Raw genomic sequence first — 19,233 nt, forward strand, 5'->3', positions numbered from 1 at the left:
TTCACAGTGTATGCATATTAAGTATTCGTGACCGTATATACTTTTGTCTTAGCAAAAACTGTCGCTACGAAATATACGTATTTACCACTACGTATAAAAAGTTGTTTTATATTAGTATAAGTAATTTCTAAATAATCTGTATATCTATCTATGTATGTCTATCTATATATTATTATTTGAATATCTCTCTAGTCACGTAGGTCAGTTGGAAGAAATATTTTTGTTCAGAGATAAGCTTACCTGTAATGTCCGTTTTATTATGCATAATATAAATAAATAAACAGTGATCGTATAAAACAGAGGTCCATAAAATTGTTTGACATTATGCGAAAATTTAAGGGATATCCGATTTTTTTTGTGTGATAGTTTACCTTTTAATTTTGAAATTGTAATTTTTTTGTGGTTTTCATGTTATTCATAGTCTTATTTTTGTTTCTTTTTTCATTCATTGTTTATTTTTGTTGTATTCGTTTTTATATTGTTTTTCTCGTCATACAGCGCATTGGATTGTAATATTGTATGTACCTTTATAAATAAATAAATGACGTTTTGCGAACACCTATAATTGAATGTCATTATGCGAAGACATTTTGCGAAAATTACCTGACATTTTGCGAAGATGACAATTTGCGCGTATGACATAATACGACGGACAGTCTGTCTCGTTGGTTATGCGACACACGGCAGTAATGAGATTTTTGTATTGAGTCTCTTTTCTTGAAAAAACAACTCACCTTCCCCTTAACTCCATTGTTGAAGCACTCGTCCTTAACAGTCTTGAGCCATTTAGCCATGGTCTTCCATATAAACGTGGGCTCTTTGGACAGAGGGATCTCCATAGAGTGAATGGCAGCCATTTTCTCGGCGATTTTCATTGACAACGCCGGATCTGCCAGTTCTCTCGTCAAGAGCGCGCGGGCCTGAAGAAATTCAAATCCAAAAATTTTCATAACATTTTAAAATTAACAATTGTTAATCATCTATCCCTTTCCTTTTCGGTGGATAAGAAAATGACGGGTATAACTTAAAATACAATTAGATGTCTGCAAAAATCGGGGCCATTTAAAAAAATACACTTACAGGAATGAACTCCTCAATTCTTCCTCCGGAGAAGACTCCAAAGAGTTTGGGCCCGAGTCTTCTTTCTGATAGCAGGGTGAAGATTACCGACTCGGTCACTATGGCGTCCATTGCTCTCTCACCGTGGACTTGTCCGTATATCCTCAGGAGTACCTGAGGAAAGATTTGTTCATTTACATACATATACAGGATGTTAGTGACATCGTAACGAAAACTTCGAGGGACAATCCAGACCATGATTCTGAGTTGAGTGGAACTGAAAATAATTTAAAAAAGCACTAAAATTTTCATGAATTTTCCGACAGGAAAACCCACTTGATATCAACTCAGAGTCATGGTCTGAATCATCCCCCTCAGTATTAGTTACAGTCGTAACGGGTAATCGACAGGCATAAATACGATAGTAGTTACTAAAACAATCTTAACGACCTCCGTGGTCCAGTGGTTGAGCGTTGGGCTCACAATCCGGAGGTCCCGGGTTCGAATCCCGGTGGGGACATATCACGAAAATCACTTTATGATCCCTTGTTTGGTTAGGACATTACAGGCTGATCACCTGATTGTCCGAAAGTAAGATGATCCGTGCTTCGGAAGGCACGTTAAGCCGTTGGTCCCGGTTACTACTTACTGATGTAAGTATGTAGTCGTTACATGAGCCATGTCAGGGGCCTTTGGCGGCTCAATATTAACCCTGACACCAGGGTTGATGAGGTTGGTAATCCACCCACCCACACGATAGAAGAAGACTAGAACAATTTTATGGAAACTAACCTGTTTGGGCTCGTCAAGTCCTTCCCCAAGTTGTCTGATGGCTTTGGTCTCATCATCTACGTCTTCCTGGCTGTCGAGCCGCGCGTACAGGGGCGTCAGGTCCGCTGGGAGCCCTATGACGTATATGAAGTTTGATAGGCCTCCGCTGTCAACAAGAGATATACAAAAATCAGAATTATGTAGTGGCAGATGTGTTGTGGGTGTAACAAGGGTCATCAATTATACCCAAAAACAAAGATAAAAAAAACAGAAATCAGAATCACTTATTCAACGTAATTATCATGGATAAACTTGTTGAAGGTCAATGTAACATTTTTGAATTTACGTCATTTCGCAAGGTGTTATGGGTGAGGAGAAGAAATGATAAGAAACTGCAACAGCAACACATATTTTAAATCAATGAGGGTACATTACAAGTTATTTAATAATTAGAGGAACACATTCAATACCAGACATTTAGGTAATCATTAATCTTATAATAAGCTTTTTTACGTAAAGTAAGCTTCACATGAGCTTGAAATTTACTTTGTGACTAATTCAAAATAATTATTATCTGGTATTTTATTTATTGTAAAAACGTATACAATATGCATAATGTATAAAAGATGCATAATGTATGTTATCCATGAAATTAGAAGGTGAAACGAAGGAAAATATGTACGGTCACGAGCATTAATATGTATACACTTTGGTACCATGTCACATTAACTTTTTTGACAAGTTCAACTGTAAGTCTCATTAAAAGTCATATATGATAGTGCGACAGGGTTCTAAAGTGGGTACATGATATTACTATTGTCTGTAAAGCGGCATCTATATTGCTTTTTGACAAATATTGCTTTTTAAATGTATTTGCTTCATCATCACTAGCCCATTAACGTCCCCACTGCTGGGGCACGGGCCTTCCCTATGGATGGATAGGGAGATCGGGCCTTAAACCATCACGCGGGCCCAGTGAAGATTGGTGGTTATTAACGACTGCTAACGCAGCCGGGACCAACGGCTCAACGTGCCTTCCAAAGCACGGAGGAGCTCAAGATGTAATTGTTTTAGTGGTAATTTGATATGATGTTGTTGTCTTTTATTTGTGTGTGGCGTCCTTTTATAATAAACTAATTCTATTCTATTCTATAGATGATAACTTTTTTTTGTGGTCACCCATCCTACGACCGGCCTTTGCGAAAGTTGCTTAACTTCAACAATCGCAGACCGAGCGCGTTTACCGCTGCGCCACCGAGCTCCTCCAATGTATAATGTACATATAGTTCTATACTATACACCACTGCCTACCCCTTCGGGGATATAGGCGTGATGCTGTTATCTTCGTATTGGATTGTTCTGTAAAATATGGGTCATAGGAAAATAACGAGTGATAACGTCTCCTACTTTATTGATAACAGTATTGTTTGATATGAGAATATTATACCTTCATTTGAGAGGTTTAGATAAAAAAAAAATACAACACACACATACATAAACAGCCTATACAGGGCGTTAGTCACATCGTAACGAAAACTTTGAGAGATAATTCAGGCCATGACTCTGAGCATCTCATCCATGACTCTGAGCATCTCATCCATGACTCTGAGCATCTCATCCCTGACTCTGAGCATCTCAGCCATGACTCTGAACATCTCATCCATGACTCTGAGCATCTCATCCCTGACTCTGAGCATCTCATCCCTGACTCTGAGCATCTCATCCATGACTCTGAGCAGATCATCGCTGAGCACGTGATTATCATTTAAGATCCAAACATGAATTCTACAATCGTTGGTTTAGGGCTCTATTGGATTCGAGCCTGCGACCTCAAATTGAGAGGCAAGCGTTCTACCAACTGTGCTACCACGGTTCACGAGATTAATACTTTGTGGCACAAATAAATAGAGGAAAAAGGGGAGATTAAACTGAGTTTAGGGCAATTGACCTCTACCACATATTACATACATACACATAAACAGCCTATATACGTCCCACTGCTGGGCACAGACCTCCCCTCAATCAACCAGAGGGGGTATGGAGCATACTCCACCACGCTGCTCCAATGCGGGTTGGTGGAGGTGTTTTTACGGCTAATAGCCGGGACCAACGGCTTAACGTGCCCTCCGAAGCACGGAATCATCTTACTTTTTCGGACAATCAGGTGATTCAAGCCTGAAAAGTCCTTACCAAACAAAGGACAGTCTCACAAAGTGATTTCGACAATGTCCCCATCGGGAATCGAACCCGGACCTCCAGATCGTGAGCCTAACGCTCTAACCACTAGACCACTGAGGCTGTTATCACATATTACACAAAAATATTTTTTCTTTCTTTCTTACCACTGAAGGTCACCTTAAGTCCTAAAGTCATTTCTTAGTCAACTTTTTCTTAGCAACATTTCCTAGTGTAACTATTGTTATTTGGTAAAAATACCTAACACACGCCGTTTTTATATGAAAACAGTTTTTATTCTGTGATCGCGTTGTTTTTTTTAAAACTTACACAAAGAAAAGAATTCCGTCTGGCTAGTATGTTTCTTTACTTGATTTTTTATCGAAAACATTCGATTACATAATATTTTAGGTTTGGCTTAAGAGATTTGCGCTCTAAACTACTAAATTCGACTTTATAAGTTAGAATCATAGATATTTATTTTCGTTTCGGTTTATTTATTTATAAAAAAGGTACACTGACAACTTCACTATATAGTATAAAACAAAGTCGCTTTTTCTGTTCCTATATCCCTATGTACGCTTAAATCTTTAAAACTACGCAACGGATTTTAATGCGGTTTTTTTAATGGGTAGAGTGATTCAAGAGGAAGGTTTATATGTATAATAACATCCATTAAATAGTGGAGAAATACTGTTGTTTTTGAAATTTTTAATGTGATGTCGTAAATAATTTCATTTTTTCCTCAGCATTGCACCCGAGCGAAGCCGGGGCGGCTCGCTAGTATATAATAAAACAAAATAAAAGTTACATCAGGAATTAGACTGTTACATAAGCCAATTATAGGTTCATACAACATTTGCAGTGTAAAAACAACGTACTCGTTTAGGTAGATAACAAAATTATACAAATACAATTGGTTTATTGTTTTTCCCCGAAGGGCAAGGCAAAGGGAACTATGCCCGTACAGCCAAGTCTTATGAATATATTTTTTTTAATGGTTAATGAAATGATGAAAGGTGATGACGACGAATGATGAAACCTAAGCCTACTACAAACCCCAAACGAATTAACCCAAAAGTCCGCATAGACTTTCGAGTTATGAAGCGGCTTGTTGGCACAAAGTGAAAATAGGTACACTTTGTTTATTGAATATTCCGATATAATAACACTATCGCGAATGTTTTCCGACTAACTTTCAGATCATTAACCACAAAACACTTAATTAAGCCGCTGGTCCCCGCTGCATTAGCAGTCGTTAATAACCATCAATCCGCACTGGGCCCGCGTGATGGTTTAAGGCCCGATCTCCCTATCCATCCATAGGGAAGGCCCGTGCCCCAGCAGTGGGGACGTTAATGGGCTGATGATGACTTGATATTGAGACGGAAAATTACACTTGATATCAACTCAGAATCATGGTCTGAATCATCCCTCTCAGTATTCGTTACGATGTCACTAACACCCTGTATAAATATTTGATACCCGCTCTCTCCACCGCCTATAACTAGCACCGTACCTATTTGTCAACATTGGAGTCAAGGTCGCTACTATTTATTTACGTTTTTTGCCAATCCAGTCTTTGTTGACGCCCATAGTCGCCTTAAAGGTTTGTTGTCAATCCAGTGCGTCGTGGACTTAAAAACTTGTTAAGGAAAAACATACATAAACTCACGCCCGTAATCCCTAATGGGGTGGGCAGAGCCACAAGTAATCAAAGACAACTTGCAGCCACTGTTGATACGAAGTCCAAAGATGGATATGATGAACCTTATGGTGATATCAGCCTATCGCCCATAACATTAGTCCATCATGTTAGAGGACACAATCCCTCTGTCGGTTTTTACGACATGCCCGGGAAGAGAAGCAGCTGAACGTGTTCTATGTTTTTTATATGCTCCCAGAACAGCATAGAAGCAAAAAAACACCGAAAAAAACGGACAGCGCGGGTTCGAACCCGGTACTGGACTTGCACCAATGAGTTATTAATTTATCTCAAGTGCCGTTTTCACAAGACTTTGGTTTTGGTGTCATACAAGACCATTAACCCGGCCCCAGGGGCGACAGAGTCGTCTTCTCTGCCCTCCACTGGGCCAATTCCTGTTCGGCGCGTCCTTGCCGCGGGGGTGGACGCCTCTTACTTCAGTAGGCTGGAGTGAGATGGTGGCTGAGTTTGAATAGGGACTCAGACCAACGGGGTATAACGTAGAACCTTTGCGCGGGGATACGGGTGAAGACCTCAACGGTTGCTGAGGCGGGTTGAGAGATGGGAGCCATCGGTACGACAATGTATGACGGAAGAGGCGAGTCACAGGGACTGTAACCTGGAACCGGACAGAGGGCAGCAGTAACTGTCGGTGCTATTCAGAGGCGGAGGACAGGAGTCCTAGTACGGCTTTGTAATAGACTACTCTGGGCGCCATCCCACTCGCGTCAGACAGAGTACTGCGGGGCGGAAGGCAAGAGAGAAACCACTGCTCTATTTTCCCCTAAAAAGTAGCATGGAGAATGCTACACCGACAAGAGCGTGGCTCTTAAATTAGTGATGATGGAGTTTTCACTAACACAGTTGTCTCGACCATTATAGACGGCGATACGGCTCACCTATCACGTTGGTCTAACGGAAAGCTCGGTGAGGTGTAGTACTTAGTTCATCTTGCGATGGATGTAAGTATGACTACCCCTCCCTCAATCAGCGCTCATCGCTATCGACTCGCTAGGGTCGATTAATTCATATATAATAAGTGGAAGAATGAAGTCAAGAGCAAACCCATCTTAATAAAAAAAAAAAGCTGAAGTGCTCCACAATACCTGATCCTCCTGAACTGCAAGTCCTCAGGCTCCACCACCTTCCAGAGCCCGTGCAGGTAGTTCTTGACGATCTTGCCTGCCACCTCCCGCATCTCCTGCTCTGTACCGCATTTCTGCAGCTTCTGTGCAGAGGAGAGTTGATGGTTAGAAAAAATATTCAAATTAAATTATACTTATCATTATTCAGTAACATAGTTCATTATGAATCATCATTGGTGCTAATTCCTGCAGACGCCATCTAATATTATTTTAAGTTATACATACATACATACATAAACTCACGCCTATTTCCCACCGGGGTAAGCAGAGACTATAGAATTCCATTTGCTTCGATCCTGACACACTTCTCTTGCTTCCTCCACATTCATCAATCGCTTCATACACGCACGCCGGTTCAGAGTAGATTTAAGTTATACCTGTCATTTTATTATCCGTTGATAAAGAATGGAATGGGTAATAGACAGGCATAAAATATACACAATTAAAGCACATAATAACGGGTTCTTACCGCGTTTAAATGGGGATATGAGACTCCCGATATTTCGACACTGTTGCAAGTGCCATGATCACGGGATGACTGATGAGATTGGAGTGGAGTAGGTAGATCCATAATTTTCTACGGGCAGACATATCTGTTTACCCTCTTTCTTTGCCGCTTGTTTATGTTTTTGATATCGGAATGTTCGGAACCATCCCGTGATCATGGCACTTGCAACAGTGTCGAAATATCGGGAGTCTCATATCCCCATTTAAACGCGGTAAGAACCCGTTATTATGTGCTTTAATTATGATAATAACCGCGTAAACTTAAAACAATGTATAAAATATACACGTCAATTTTAAGCAGAAATCTAAAACAACCGTCGAAAAATTTTACACCGGCCAATAACCCGACGGAATTAAGTAGACAGCACGTCAAACGGATTGCATACCAGCAAGATGCCTATTTCATTCGCCCGGGTTATTCATTCATTTATTCATTCTCCCTGAGCTGTCAATCATCCGTCCCTTTTCTTGTCGGCGGATAAGAAAATGACGGGTGTAACTTAAAATAAAATTAGGAGGTGTCTGCAGGAATCAGGGCCATTGTTTGCATAACGAACGTCTCATCCGCCTAAAACTACTGCAGCTCACAACCTGAATAGCCGGGGAAAAGAAGCTGCAAGAAAAACCTCGGCACAGGGCCCTAGATGTACTTTAAACAAATGCTAACGGTTTATTTATTACAGTAACGTCTTCTTCTATCGTGTTGGTTGTGTGGTGGATTACCAACCCCGTCATCCTGGTGTCAGGGTTATCATTGAGCCGCCAAAGGCCCCTGACATGGCTCATGTAACGACTACTTACATCAGTAAGTAGTAACCGGGACCAACGGCTTAACGTGCCTGCCGAAGCACGGATAATCTTACATTCGGACAATCTGGTGATCAGCCTGTTATGTCCTAACCAAACTAGAGACCACAAAGTAATTTTTGTGATATGTCCCCACCGGGTATCGAACCCGGGACCTCCGGATCGAGAGCCCAACGCTTAACCACTAGACCACGGAGGTCGTTACCAAAGCGAGAAAGCAGCTATTAAATTGACCTATGCCGAAGATGGCATCGTTGAAAAAAAATAAAAAAATCGTATGGATTTCATTCTTATCAAACAAAAAGTCAATGACCTGCATCTACAAAAGATCTTTATGATCGTAATGTTAATACCTGATTACATTATTATTGCTACAATAAATAATAATATTTATTATCGTTCATTATAGAAATATAGCCTCTTTGTTACTATGCCGTGTCGTGTCGCCGTGTCGTGAAAACCGACAGAGGGATAAGCTATTTCACAACATAGGGTGGTATTGATAAACTAATCTCAGCTGAGACTGCCCTCAAGATCATGCTTAAGCTTCGGAAGGCACGTTAAGCCGTTGGTCCCGGTTACTACTTACTGATGTAAGTAGTCGTTACATGAGCCATGTCAGGGGCCTTTGGCGGCTCAATAATAACCCTGACACCAGGGTTGATGGGGTTGGTAATCCACCTCACAACCCAAACCCACACGATAGAAGAAGAAGTTTCTATAATAAACCGTTAGCATTTGTTTAAAGTACATCTAGGGCCCTGTGCCGAGGTTTTTATTGCAGCTTCTTTTCCCCGGCTATACAGGTTGTGTGTGAGCTGCAGTAGTTTTAGGCGGATGAGACATTTGTTTGTAAACAATGGCCCTGATTCCTGCAGACACCTCCTAATTTTAATAAGGCCACGCCGGCGGGGTCGGTATCGGGGTCCTTAATTAAAACCATCAACAACACGTTTCAATTATCATATTGTTTTGATTGTGTTTGATATGTTCTGTTAACATAAATAATAAGTCATGATTACCAACATGACAGTAAGTTCATTTTATAATTACATAATTACAACGTTGCAATGGCACACGTCATGTTTAAATTGAGTCGATTTATTGCATATAATATATAGGGTGTTCGTTTTATATCGTATGGGTTGTGAGGTAGATTACCAACCTCATCAACCCTGGTATCAGGGTTACTATTGAGCCGCCAAACGCCCCTGACTTGGCTCATGTAACAACTACATACTTACATCAGTAAGTAGTAACCGGGACCAACGGCTTAACGTGCCTTCCGAAGCACGGATCGTATTACTTTCGGACAATCAGGTGATCAGCCTGTAATGTCCTAACCCAACTAGGGATCACAAGGTGATTTTTGTGATATGTCCCCACTGGGAATCGAACCCGGGACCTCCGGATTGTGAGTACAACGCGCCACCACGGGACCACTTCGGCTGTTATCAAACAGTAAATACATTCACACAAACGTGTTTTACACACTATATTAGATAGATAATCGCATAAATATATCCAAAGAGATAATTTATATATATCTTCAGTTATACATATATCTAATTTTTATCTTTCTATCGATAATTTTCAAGGCCTTTTTCAAGTTACTTTAAAACTAATAACTACAGTATATCTCATGATTTTATTTATTTATTTAAAAATAAAAACGTTTTCTAGCCGCGGTAGCCCAGTTGGTAGAACGCTTGCCTCTCACATTGAGGTCGCAGGTTCGAATCCAGCACAGGCCTAAACCAATGTTTGTCGAATTTGTTTTCGGTGAAGGAATACATCGTGAGAAAACCCACATTCCCGAGAAATGCATTTTCGGAGGTAGGTGACCTAACCTAACCTGTATTGGGCTGGTTTTCCCTTCGTGGGATGGAAGATCAGACAGGCAGTCAAATCTTCAGGTTAGGTAAGCGGACCCTGTGAAAACGGGATAATGATAGGAAGATGATGAATAATAAAAACGTTTTCACTAACACAGTTGTCTCGACCATTATAGACGGCGATACGGCTCACCTATCACGTTGGTCTAACAGAAAGCTCGGTGAGGTGTGGGTGCTTAGTTCATCTTGCGATGTATGTCTGACTACCCCCATTGGAAATATAGTCGTGATCTTTATGTAATCTTAGCAATGAGTTATTAATTCATCTTAAGTGCAGTTTTCACTAACACAGTTGTCTCGACCATTATAGACGGCGATACGGCTCACCTATCACGTTGGTCTAACAGAAAGCTCGGTGAGGTGTGGGTACTTAGTTCATCTTGCGATGGATGTACCTCTGACTACCCCAATTGGGATATTGTTGTGAGCTTAACATAAGCAACAAAGAAAATAAGTTGTTTTGACTTTTGACTTGTTTGTTGTTGTTGAAAAACGATCACATATACATAACATATTGATATAATATTTAAGCCTGTATCATTTTAAAAAGAGAGTTTATATTGAACTTAAAAAAGAGAATGGTACTAAAACCACAAATGGTAACTATTTAACAGCTGTTTAGTCGTAGATAAAGGTTGTTATAAAAATTCCCGTGAGCAATAAAAGGTAATACGTGAAGTTTTCCTTGTTGGAAGACGTTTTATGTCCTTATAACATGAAGAAGGCAATTGTCCTTATGTAGAAGTAAGATCAAGGTTAATTGTAAATAATTTGTTTTATTTTTTCGTTTCGTTTATTTTCTTTAGGGTCAATTAATTTTATTTTTGTATTGTTTGATAAGTCCGTAAATTGAGGAGCAGTTGTTATATTAGATTATAAGTGTCTCAGTGAGAATGTTAAGGATGTAGGCTTCTAAACATTAATATATTCTAAACATTGTTTGTTCTCCAAATAAATAAATAAATAAGTCTATTTTTGTTCAGTAAGTAACATTATAGATTATAGATCATAGATAATATAGATAGGGTGCTGGTTAAAAAAAAGATAAAAACCCGAAGTTATAGGCAACCCGTGTATTATTACATATGCCAAAGTTTTTTTTGCCATAGTTATGTGGAGTTTGCCAGAGAAGTGTGTCTGGATCGAAGCGAATGGAATTCTATAGTCTCTGTTTACTCTGGTGGGAAATAGGCGTGAGTTTATGTATGTAAGTATGGAATCGCTATATGATCCAAGTCAGGGACCTTCAGCGGCTCAATAGTCACCAGTCACCATGTCACCAGGGATCGGACTGTTGCATCCCTTTCCTATGGCATGTTTATCAAAGCAAGGAGACACATAGGACCTCGGTGACGTATACTTTTACAGCATACCTGAGATAATTAAACACCACAGTAAATTTTACGTTTTTCATTAAACAGTACCTACGTGGTCCAGTGGTTGAGTGTTGGGCTCACGATTCGGACGTACCAGGTTCGATTTCCGGTGGGGACATATCACAAAAATTACTTTGTTTGTCCGAAAGTAATATGATCCGTGCTTCAGGCATGTTAAGCCATTGGTCCCGGTTACTACTTACTGATGTAAGTTAGTAGTTGTTATTTGAGCCATGTCAGGGGCCTTTGGCGGCTCAATAGCAACCCTGACACCAGGGTTGATGGGGTTGGTACTCCACCTCACAACCCACACGATAGAAGAAGATTAAACAGTATGCAGGCCTTATTATATAGTTTATTCTCAATTAACAGTCACGAAACGTAGCGGGCGAAACTCTTCAGGTATTCCAAGGCCGAATATAATGAGATAACCTTATGAATTCAGCCGAATACCTTGATAGTGACCTTACGAATTCATTCATAAAAATTATAATATAATACGCAGTTTTTGCAATCAATCAGCTTCACGATACACTTCCTAGGCATCCACAAGGTTATATAACCGGTATTTATTGCGAATTTACGTTTAAAAATGACGGAAATAAGGTAAAACACAACACTTAGAACGATGCAAATTAAAAGATTATTTCACTAAGTAATTAAGCAAAAACGTACCCACAGACGATTTTCGTTCATGTTCTTAAACACTTTGAGACAATATCTTGCCCTATTTAAAACGTTTTTAATTGAAAATGTCATTAAAATAGAATAAAATTGGATTAAGTACAGCGAAACCGACCACACAATTTATGACAGTTCAAATTTTTTTCACAAGTATTGATTTGATTTTTTTTTGGAAGTGTTGCCTGTAAAAGAAATGCAATTTCCCCATTAAATATGTAAATTAAATGTCAAACCGGATATCCGGAATTCCGTATACAGTTCACGAATATTTATCAGGAACAACTTGAATGTAAATTAGATTTTTGATATTGCTTAATTGGTTAACTTGTAGAAAATGGTGAAACAGTTGAGAATTATGTTATTTTTATTTTGAAATAACTTATTTTACATTAAATAACACATGTTTTTTTAAAGAAGGCCTTTGCCCAACAGTGGGATATTAATTTCGCAAATTAAACATCTTGCACTATTTTACAAGTGAGATTTTTTATTCTTGTGCAATGTTTCCATCATAGAACATAAGCGTATATTTGTTTTAAGTCTAGTCTATTATTATTGCAATATTAGCACTGCATTCATGTCATAAAAGCGTTTATTTACACGTTAGACTATAGTTATCTTCAAATGTCATACGTCACCGGGTGGTACGATACTGCGAGAGGAAAAGAAAAGAAATTTTCTCACGAAAACCTTAGTTCACCAATAAAACTTTAATTAAAACTAAATTTACCTTAGCCATATTTATCCAAGAGTCTTCCTTTTAAATTAATAAAGTTATTTAATATTTTTAATTCAATTACAAAAATACACAGTTCAAAGGTTTTCAATACGTCCGCACTTCACAAGCTAAAAATACTTACTGGCTGAGTAAACGGGACGGATAACGTTCAGAAATTCGATAGGTAGCTTGATTGGAAACTCAGCGCGTGGGAAAGAGACAAAAAATGGCGAATTCGCACGAGTGATGGCGAATACTGACGAAAAACCACCCTTGTGACGACGTAGCGCGGACTTCTGACGTATAGGTTAACCTGCCAATATCAAAAGACGAGCTCAACTTGACCTAAAATACGGAATCACAACGCTTTGCAATTGGACAACTTAATCACCTTTGTGATAACCATATGAGAATGTAAACAGTATTAATCGCTTTGAAATGATTCATTGACTTCGTAATTATAATTGGTTCTCACCTAGAATTTTCCACGATATTTTGAGCCTAATGGTGTAAGTGAGTAAATCATGAAAGTAAAAGTAAAGAAAACAACTTAGATAAGTAAAAACTACCTAAACAAAGTGTATCTGCCTATTTTCGCTTCGTGTCAAGAAGCCTAGTTAAATTTATATATAGTAAGTTGTAAATAAATAACGTGTAGATAAATAAGTGGTTATCAGTATAGAATATAGATACTACTACTAATTGTTCCTTAAAATGATTAAATCAACTGCCATTCATGAAAAACAACATGTTTTCGTTTCTTGTTATACTCTACATATATCTACCTCCCACTTTCTGTAGTTACCTATCTACCTACGATAGAGCTCGCAAAAAGATTAGTAAACAAACACATCTTACCACGTGTTATGTTTATTTACATTATTTTAAGGAACTATAGTTAAAACTCTTTAGGTATTTTTTAATCATATCACCATATGCCATTAGCAATGACTCAGTGTCTGTTCTAGGAATTATAAGTTAATTTTTCTTCTTCATCGTCGTTCTCTCACTGCTGAGGATCGCGACCACAGGTTATGGTTTTCCACTCGGTACGGCTATATGCTGCGTGGACCGCCCTCTGTATGCTGCCGCCCACCGTCTTCTTCACGATGTCAGACCACCTCGTAGGCGCCCTTCCTCGCGCACGTTTGCCATCCATTTGCCCAACGATGATCTGCTTTTCCAGACTGTGCTTCGGAGACCGCATAATATGTCCGAAGAAGCTTAGGGCACGATTCCGGCATATTGAGGAGAGCCGCGTCGTGTTCATTTTTAAGAGCCGCCAAATCTTAAAGGCGTCATTTTGGTACACCTTTTCTTATAACTGTGGTACAATTATATGGCACGTACATTGTAACCCTAAGTTGCTCTAAACCTATGAGAAATGCAATAAGTATACCTATATAAATTGTCTTTATATAACACTACAGCGACAGGGAGGTATACGCGTATACGCTATCCTGATGACCAGATTACTGTAGCCATAGAGGCATCGAATTAGCCCTGCCGGCGTGTTCGACAAATTACCTCATTCGAGCGTTTATCGCTATCGCCCAACTAGAATAAATTAATTATTTCAAATCAGTCGTGGTTTTCGCCCATCTGGGCACTCTCAGGCCTATAGTCTTTAATTTTGTACCGTCGCCATTTGTCTAACTAGTTCATAATACATGCAGCAAATCCGCAATAAGTCACGCCATAAAAAGAAAAAAGCAAGCCTATATACTTATAAGCTGTTTATATATATTGTGAGAGGCAGGACTTTTTTCTAATGCACATTGACGTAACACGTAGGTGACCTACTGGACCTCAGTTCATACACTGGGTAACGAAAATATTGGTATATGCATATGTACCAATATTACATAGGTACGTACCTATGTAACGAAATTATCAAATCGGGATGTTACATCGCATGTCTCAAGTTCAACATAAAATCAATACTGCATCAGTTCGTGCTAGGCACAGGTTATGTATAATAATATTTTATACAGCCCTGAAATATTGGTCGTAATACTCTGACATTGATTTACTATACAGGGTGTTAGTGACATCGTAACGAAAATTTTGAGGGATGATTCAGGCCATAATTCTGAGTTATTCTGATATCAAGTGGAATTTTCCGTCGCAAAATTCATGTCACCCAGTATAGGGTGTTAGTGACATCGTAACGGATACTGAAGGGGATTATTCAGACTACAATTCTGAGATAATATCAAGTGGAATTTCCTGTTGCAAAATTCATGAAAATGTTTGTGTTGTTTTTAATTATTTTCAGTTCCATACTTTTGCGGCGGAAAATTCCATACGATATCAACTCAGAATCATGGTCTGAATCACCCCTCAAAGTTTTCGTTACAATGTTACACATCATTGATAAGTCGTTTCAGGAGGATTAAGGTAGCTTGATTGATAGAACTTTAACGCTGTTTTGAATTTATCCTTTTGAATTATTTATTATAAGAGTACCCTAAGGCTGCCTGGCAGAAATTGCTGTTTAGCGTATGTATATGTCCTGTGTATATATTTTGTGTGATTGAGTACGAAAAGTATTCTGAATATTAATATAACTGCAGATATATCAAAGACTACTTGCCTAATTTGACCGATTTATTATATACAGTAGGTACTCATTCAACCGTAAATACCAATACTAACTGTAAGTATTCGTTAATTAAATAAAAAACTGTTTGACATGTGCGCCTTTAAAAATAAGTGTGCAATGTCAAATATCAATATTTGGCCAATGAGGGTGTGGGCTCCTGCCTACATCTATCCACTATACCATTTACACTAACCTACACAAACACATACATAGATACATATAGCTGCAAATAGACACAAGTGACTTTCCAGGCTACGTTCACCAAAACCAATATGGCCTGGAATTGCTTCAATGCGGCCTCTTTAGCCCCCCAATTCATAATAATGTATTTTTGGACTTTGGTTCCAGAGTCACTTACCAAAACTATTCAAGTCTGAATGTTGTCTGTTGAATGGAAATTATATTCAAATTCAAAAATACCTTTATTCAGAAGGTTATAGTTACACTTTGAATCCACATTTTTTACATAACGAACGTCTCACTCGGAAAAGAAGCTACAAGAATATCCTCGGGGCAGGGCCCTAGACGTTCTGCTAAAAATTATAGACTCTGAGGTCATTTTGTAACAACTTTTACCTTTGTCCAGCACAACAGTACGTAGTATTATTCCTTATTCTATGACCTAGCTATACCTACCGGGTCCTATATAGAACTATGAGAGTATCTCTCTTTATTTAAGAGCTGCGCTGTAATCGGTGGAGTAATCGCCATTCCTCTCTTCTTCCCGCCAAATCCTTAACCTCCTGATACGACACGACCTGCACTTTCTCTTTTATTTGTTTCATAAATGTTCTCCTAGGGGGATAGACCCCTTCCTCTCTTCCCTTAAATTTTTCCTTCTATGATGTTCGTTGTTTGTTGTATGTTTGTATGATGAGAGTACTCAAGTTTAATAAATATCATCCCATCACATAGATTTTGTCCAAGTACAGTATTACTTAAATATAATATACTCGTAAATATTGATAACTGAGGAATTTCTTGTTTTACATCGCACTACAATGCGACACATTGTTTATGATATCATACTGCGTATTCAAGGAAATAGACATAGCAATATACCTACATATTAATATGTGTGTCACCGATTTAAATAAGATGCAGTAGATACGAGGTACACTTCATTAAATATAACTTGATTAGTTCGACAGAACGAAAAGAAAAGAGTAAGAAAAATGAAAAAGAAAGAAAGAAAAAAAATGAAAATGAAATGATTGGATGGAAAGAGGAAGGGGAGGAGGAGGGGGAGGTTGCCTGGAAGAGATTGCTACTTAGCAATAAGGCCGCCTATTGTACTAATTCTATTTCTCTTTTGTTTTGTATTTTGTTTTTTCCTGTTTGTGCAATAAAGTATTTGTTATGTTATGTTATGTTAAGGGGAGGCCTTTGCCCAGCAGTGGGATCTTATAGGCTAGATTAGATTAGTTTCGACAGAACAATTAAGAAAAATGCGTTCCGATAGGCATCTTTTTGCCACTTGGCTGTTTATTTTATAACTACATTTGTGTCCTGCTGTCAAATTAATGATGTTTTAAGGATTATTATAATAAATAATAACATAAACATAAAGATCCTATATACGTACCACTGCTGGGCACAGGCCTCCCCTCGTCACATATTTTAATATACACAATAAGTATGGTATTGAATGTGTTCCTCTAGTTATTAAATAACTTGTAATGTATATTCTCATTGGTTTTTAAAAGATGTGTTGCTGTTGCAGTTTCTTGTCATTTCTTCTCCTCAGCCATAACACCTTGCGAAATGACGTAAATTCAAAAATGTTACATTGACCTTCAACAAGTTTATCCATGATAATTACGTTGAATAAATGATTCTGATTCTGTATTTATCTCGTTTGGAAGAGCCACGGTAGACAGTTATCAGCCAATAGCCCTAATAGATAGTCCATCATTTATTATTTTAGTAACTACGTACATAACACGCCTATTTTCCACTGGGATTAGCAGTGCTCATGCGTCACCTCTGATTCGCTATCATTAAAATTAGATTAAGCTACACTGAAGTTACCAAAGGTGACAAGTGACAACTATTCAAAATAGTATCGGTGTATCTCGATAACTCGAGGTATCCACGTGTTTTAAAGCGCTTTTAGAATCAGTGAAAATGACAAAATCATTAGTTTTCAAAGATTCAGTATAGGCTATTGCCTCGCCAATAGCAATCAGTTCTGTATACATTATTGAAATTTTGACGTCTATTTTAAACCGACATGTGACTTCTGATTGAGGGTCATAAAAAGCTACTACTCAAAATACTATTCCAAATTGGAATAAGACATATTCGCCGATTCTCAGGGGTAGACGGAAACTCCTAAATATATATTATTATTTAGTGTGGTGGCCTGACGGATTAGCATGAACATATACCTTGCACGCATTTATGATATGTAAGTATGAATAGCATTAGGACAATTACAGAGCCAATCGGATAAGATACACAAAGTATACAAAATAAACTAATATCTTGAGATGACAAGTACGATTACACGGATAAATGAGACTACTTATTAAAATTGTTGCCAATTATATGGCTTTAGTGGGACAGGATTAGGATTTACGATTTTTTTAGAGGTAAGATGAGTGGACACCTAATAAGACACGACGAATTTATTAAAAACATCATAGAAGGAACGCTAGAAGGAAAGAGAGGAAGGGGAAGACCAAGAAGAGCTTACATGGAACAGATTAAAAGGTTAACGTCGTGTCTTATAGGGAAGTCAAGGAATTTACCTTTGATAGACTGGAATGAAAAATGCTACACCGACAAGAGCATGGCTCTTATATTGATAATGATGATGGGACAGGATTTAGAACAGACAGGAGAATTACATAGAAAACTTAAATTACGAAAACTATAGAAATTGTGGATTTTATACCAAAAGATAATGTTTAATTTTTTCTCGGAGAATTCGCGATGGACAAAAATGTGTGGAAGGAATAAGAGAAGAAAATAAATGCGATATTATCCGTTGGCATTTTTCAAAACCATGTCATTTATTAAATACATTCTACTAAATAAATTAGGTAGGTATGTACTCTACTTATAAGGGCAATTTGATGTTTTAATTGTTTCAGTCAGGGAATTAAATGGGACTCGACTGAAAATAACTAAAAACGCTCCAAAATACCTAATGCCGTCCCTGTTGCTTTATTACTAGGTCTTAAGTATATTTTTATGATCTTTATCATACTTTTTTTAGGTTTGGCCTTGATCACCTGACGTTGGACCGAGCTTAGCGAATTAACAGACTAAATGACAACCTTAGCCGTAACTTCTGCTTCTATGCTGCTTCTTCGTGCTTCTATGCTGCTCTGGGAGCAAATAAAAAACATAGAATACGTTCAGCTGCTTGTCTTCCCGGGCATGTCGTAAAAACCGACAGAGTGATCGTGTCCTCTAACATGATGGACTAATGTTATGGGTGATAGGCTGATCCCTTATCATCATAAGGTTCATCATATCCAGCTTACGACATCGTATCTTCAGTGGCTGCAAGTTGTCTTTGATTACTTGTGGCTCTGCCCACCCCATTATGGATTACGGGCGTGAGTTTATGTATGTATGTGTGTATGTATCAAAACTTCGTCGAAATTTCTAGGCAAATAATTCGTTATATGACATCGTCAAAAATAATCAATTGACGTATAGGTACGTTGTTGCGTTTTTTTTTGTTTTAGTTAAAGTCACTAAGATAAATAAGATTGGTTTTGGGTACAATAAAACTTCTTTTAATAATTTATAGTGGACCTATTTTTTTATTCA

General features: G+C 38.2%; 2 protein-coding genes across 4 annotated transcripts in view; one reads left to right on the forward strand and one right to left on the reverse strand.

Annotated features, from left to right (window-relative positions):
• LOC126379120 (tau-tubulin kinase homolog Asator) overlaps positions 1 to 19,233 on the forward strand; it is a 161,828-nt gene that overhangs the window by 119,813 nt on the left and 22,782 nt on the right. The window lies entirely within an intron of this gene.
• The window catches only part of LOC126379153 (choline/ethanolamine kinase), a 45,090-nt gene that overhangs the window by 8,207 nt on the left and 17,650 nt on the right, over positions 1 to 19,233 (reverse strand). For all 3 annotated transcript variants that reach the window (XM_050027800.1, XM_050027798.1, XM_050027799.1), the window contains exons 7-10: positions 6,817 to 6,938; positions 1,852 to 1,996; positions 1,081 to 1,233; positions 735 to 920 (exon numbers count right to left, since the gene is read on the reverse strand). In XM_050027800.1, the coding sequence (XP_049883757.1) occupies positions 735 to 920; positions 1,081 to 1,233; positions 1,852 to 1,996; positions 6,817 to 6,938 (606 nt within the window). The remainder of the gene's footprint in view (positions 1 to 734; positions 921 to 1,080; positions 1,234 to 1,851; positions 1,997 to 6,816; positions 6,939 to 19,233) is intronic.

The sequence above is a fragment of the Pectinophora gossypiella genome, chromosome 28 (assembly GCF_024362695.1).
Source record: "Pectinophora gossypiella chromosome 28, ilPecGoss1.1, whole genome shotgun sequence".
Taxonomy (NCBI): domain Eukaryota; kingdom Metazoa; phylum Arthropoda; class Insecta; order Lepidoptera; family Gelechiidae; genus Pectinophora; species Pectinophora gossypiella.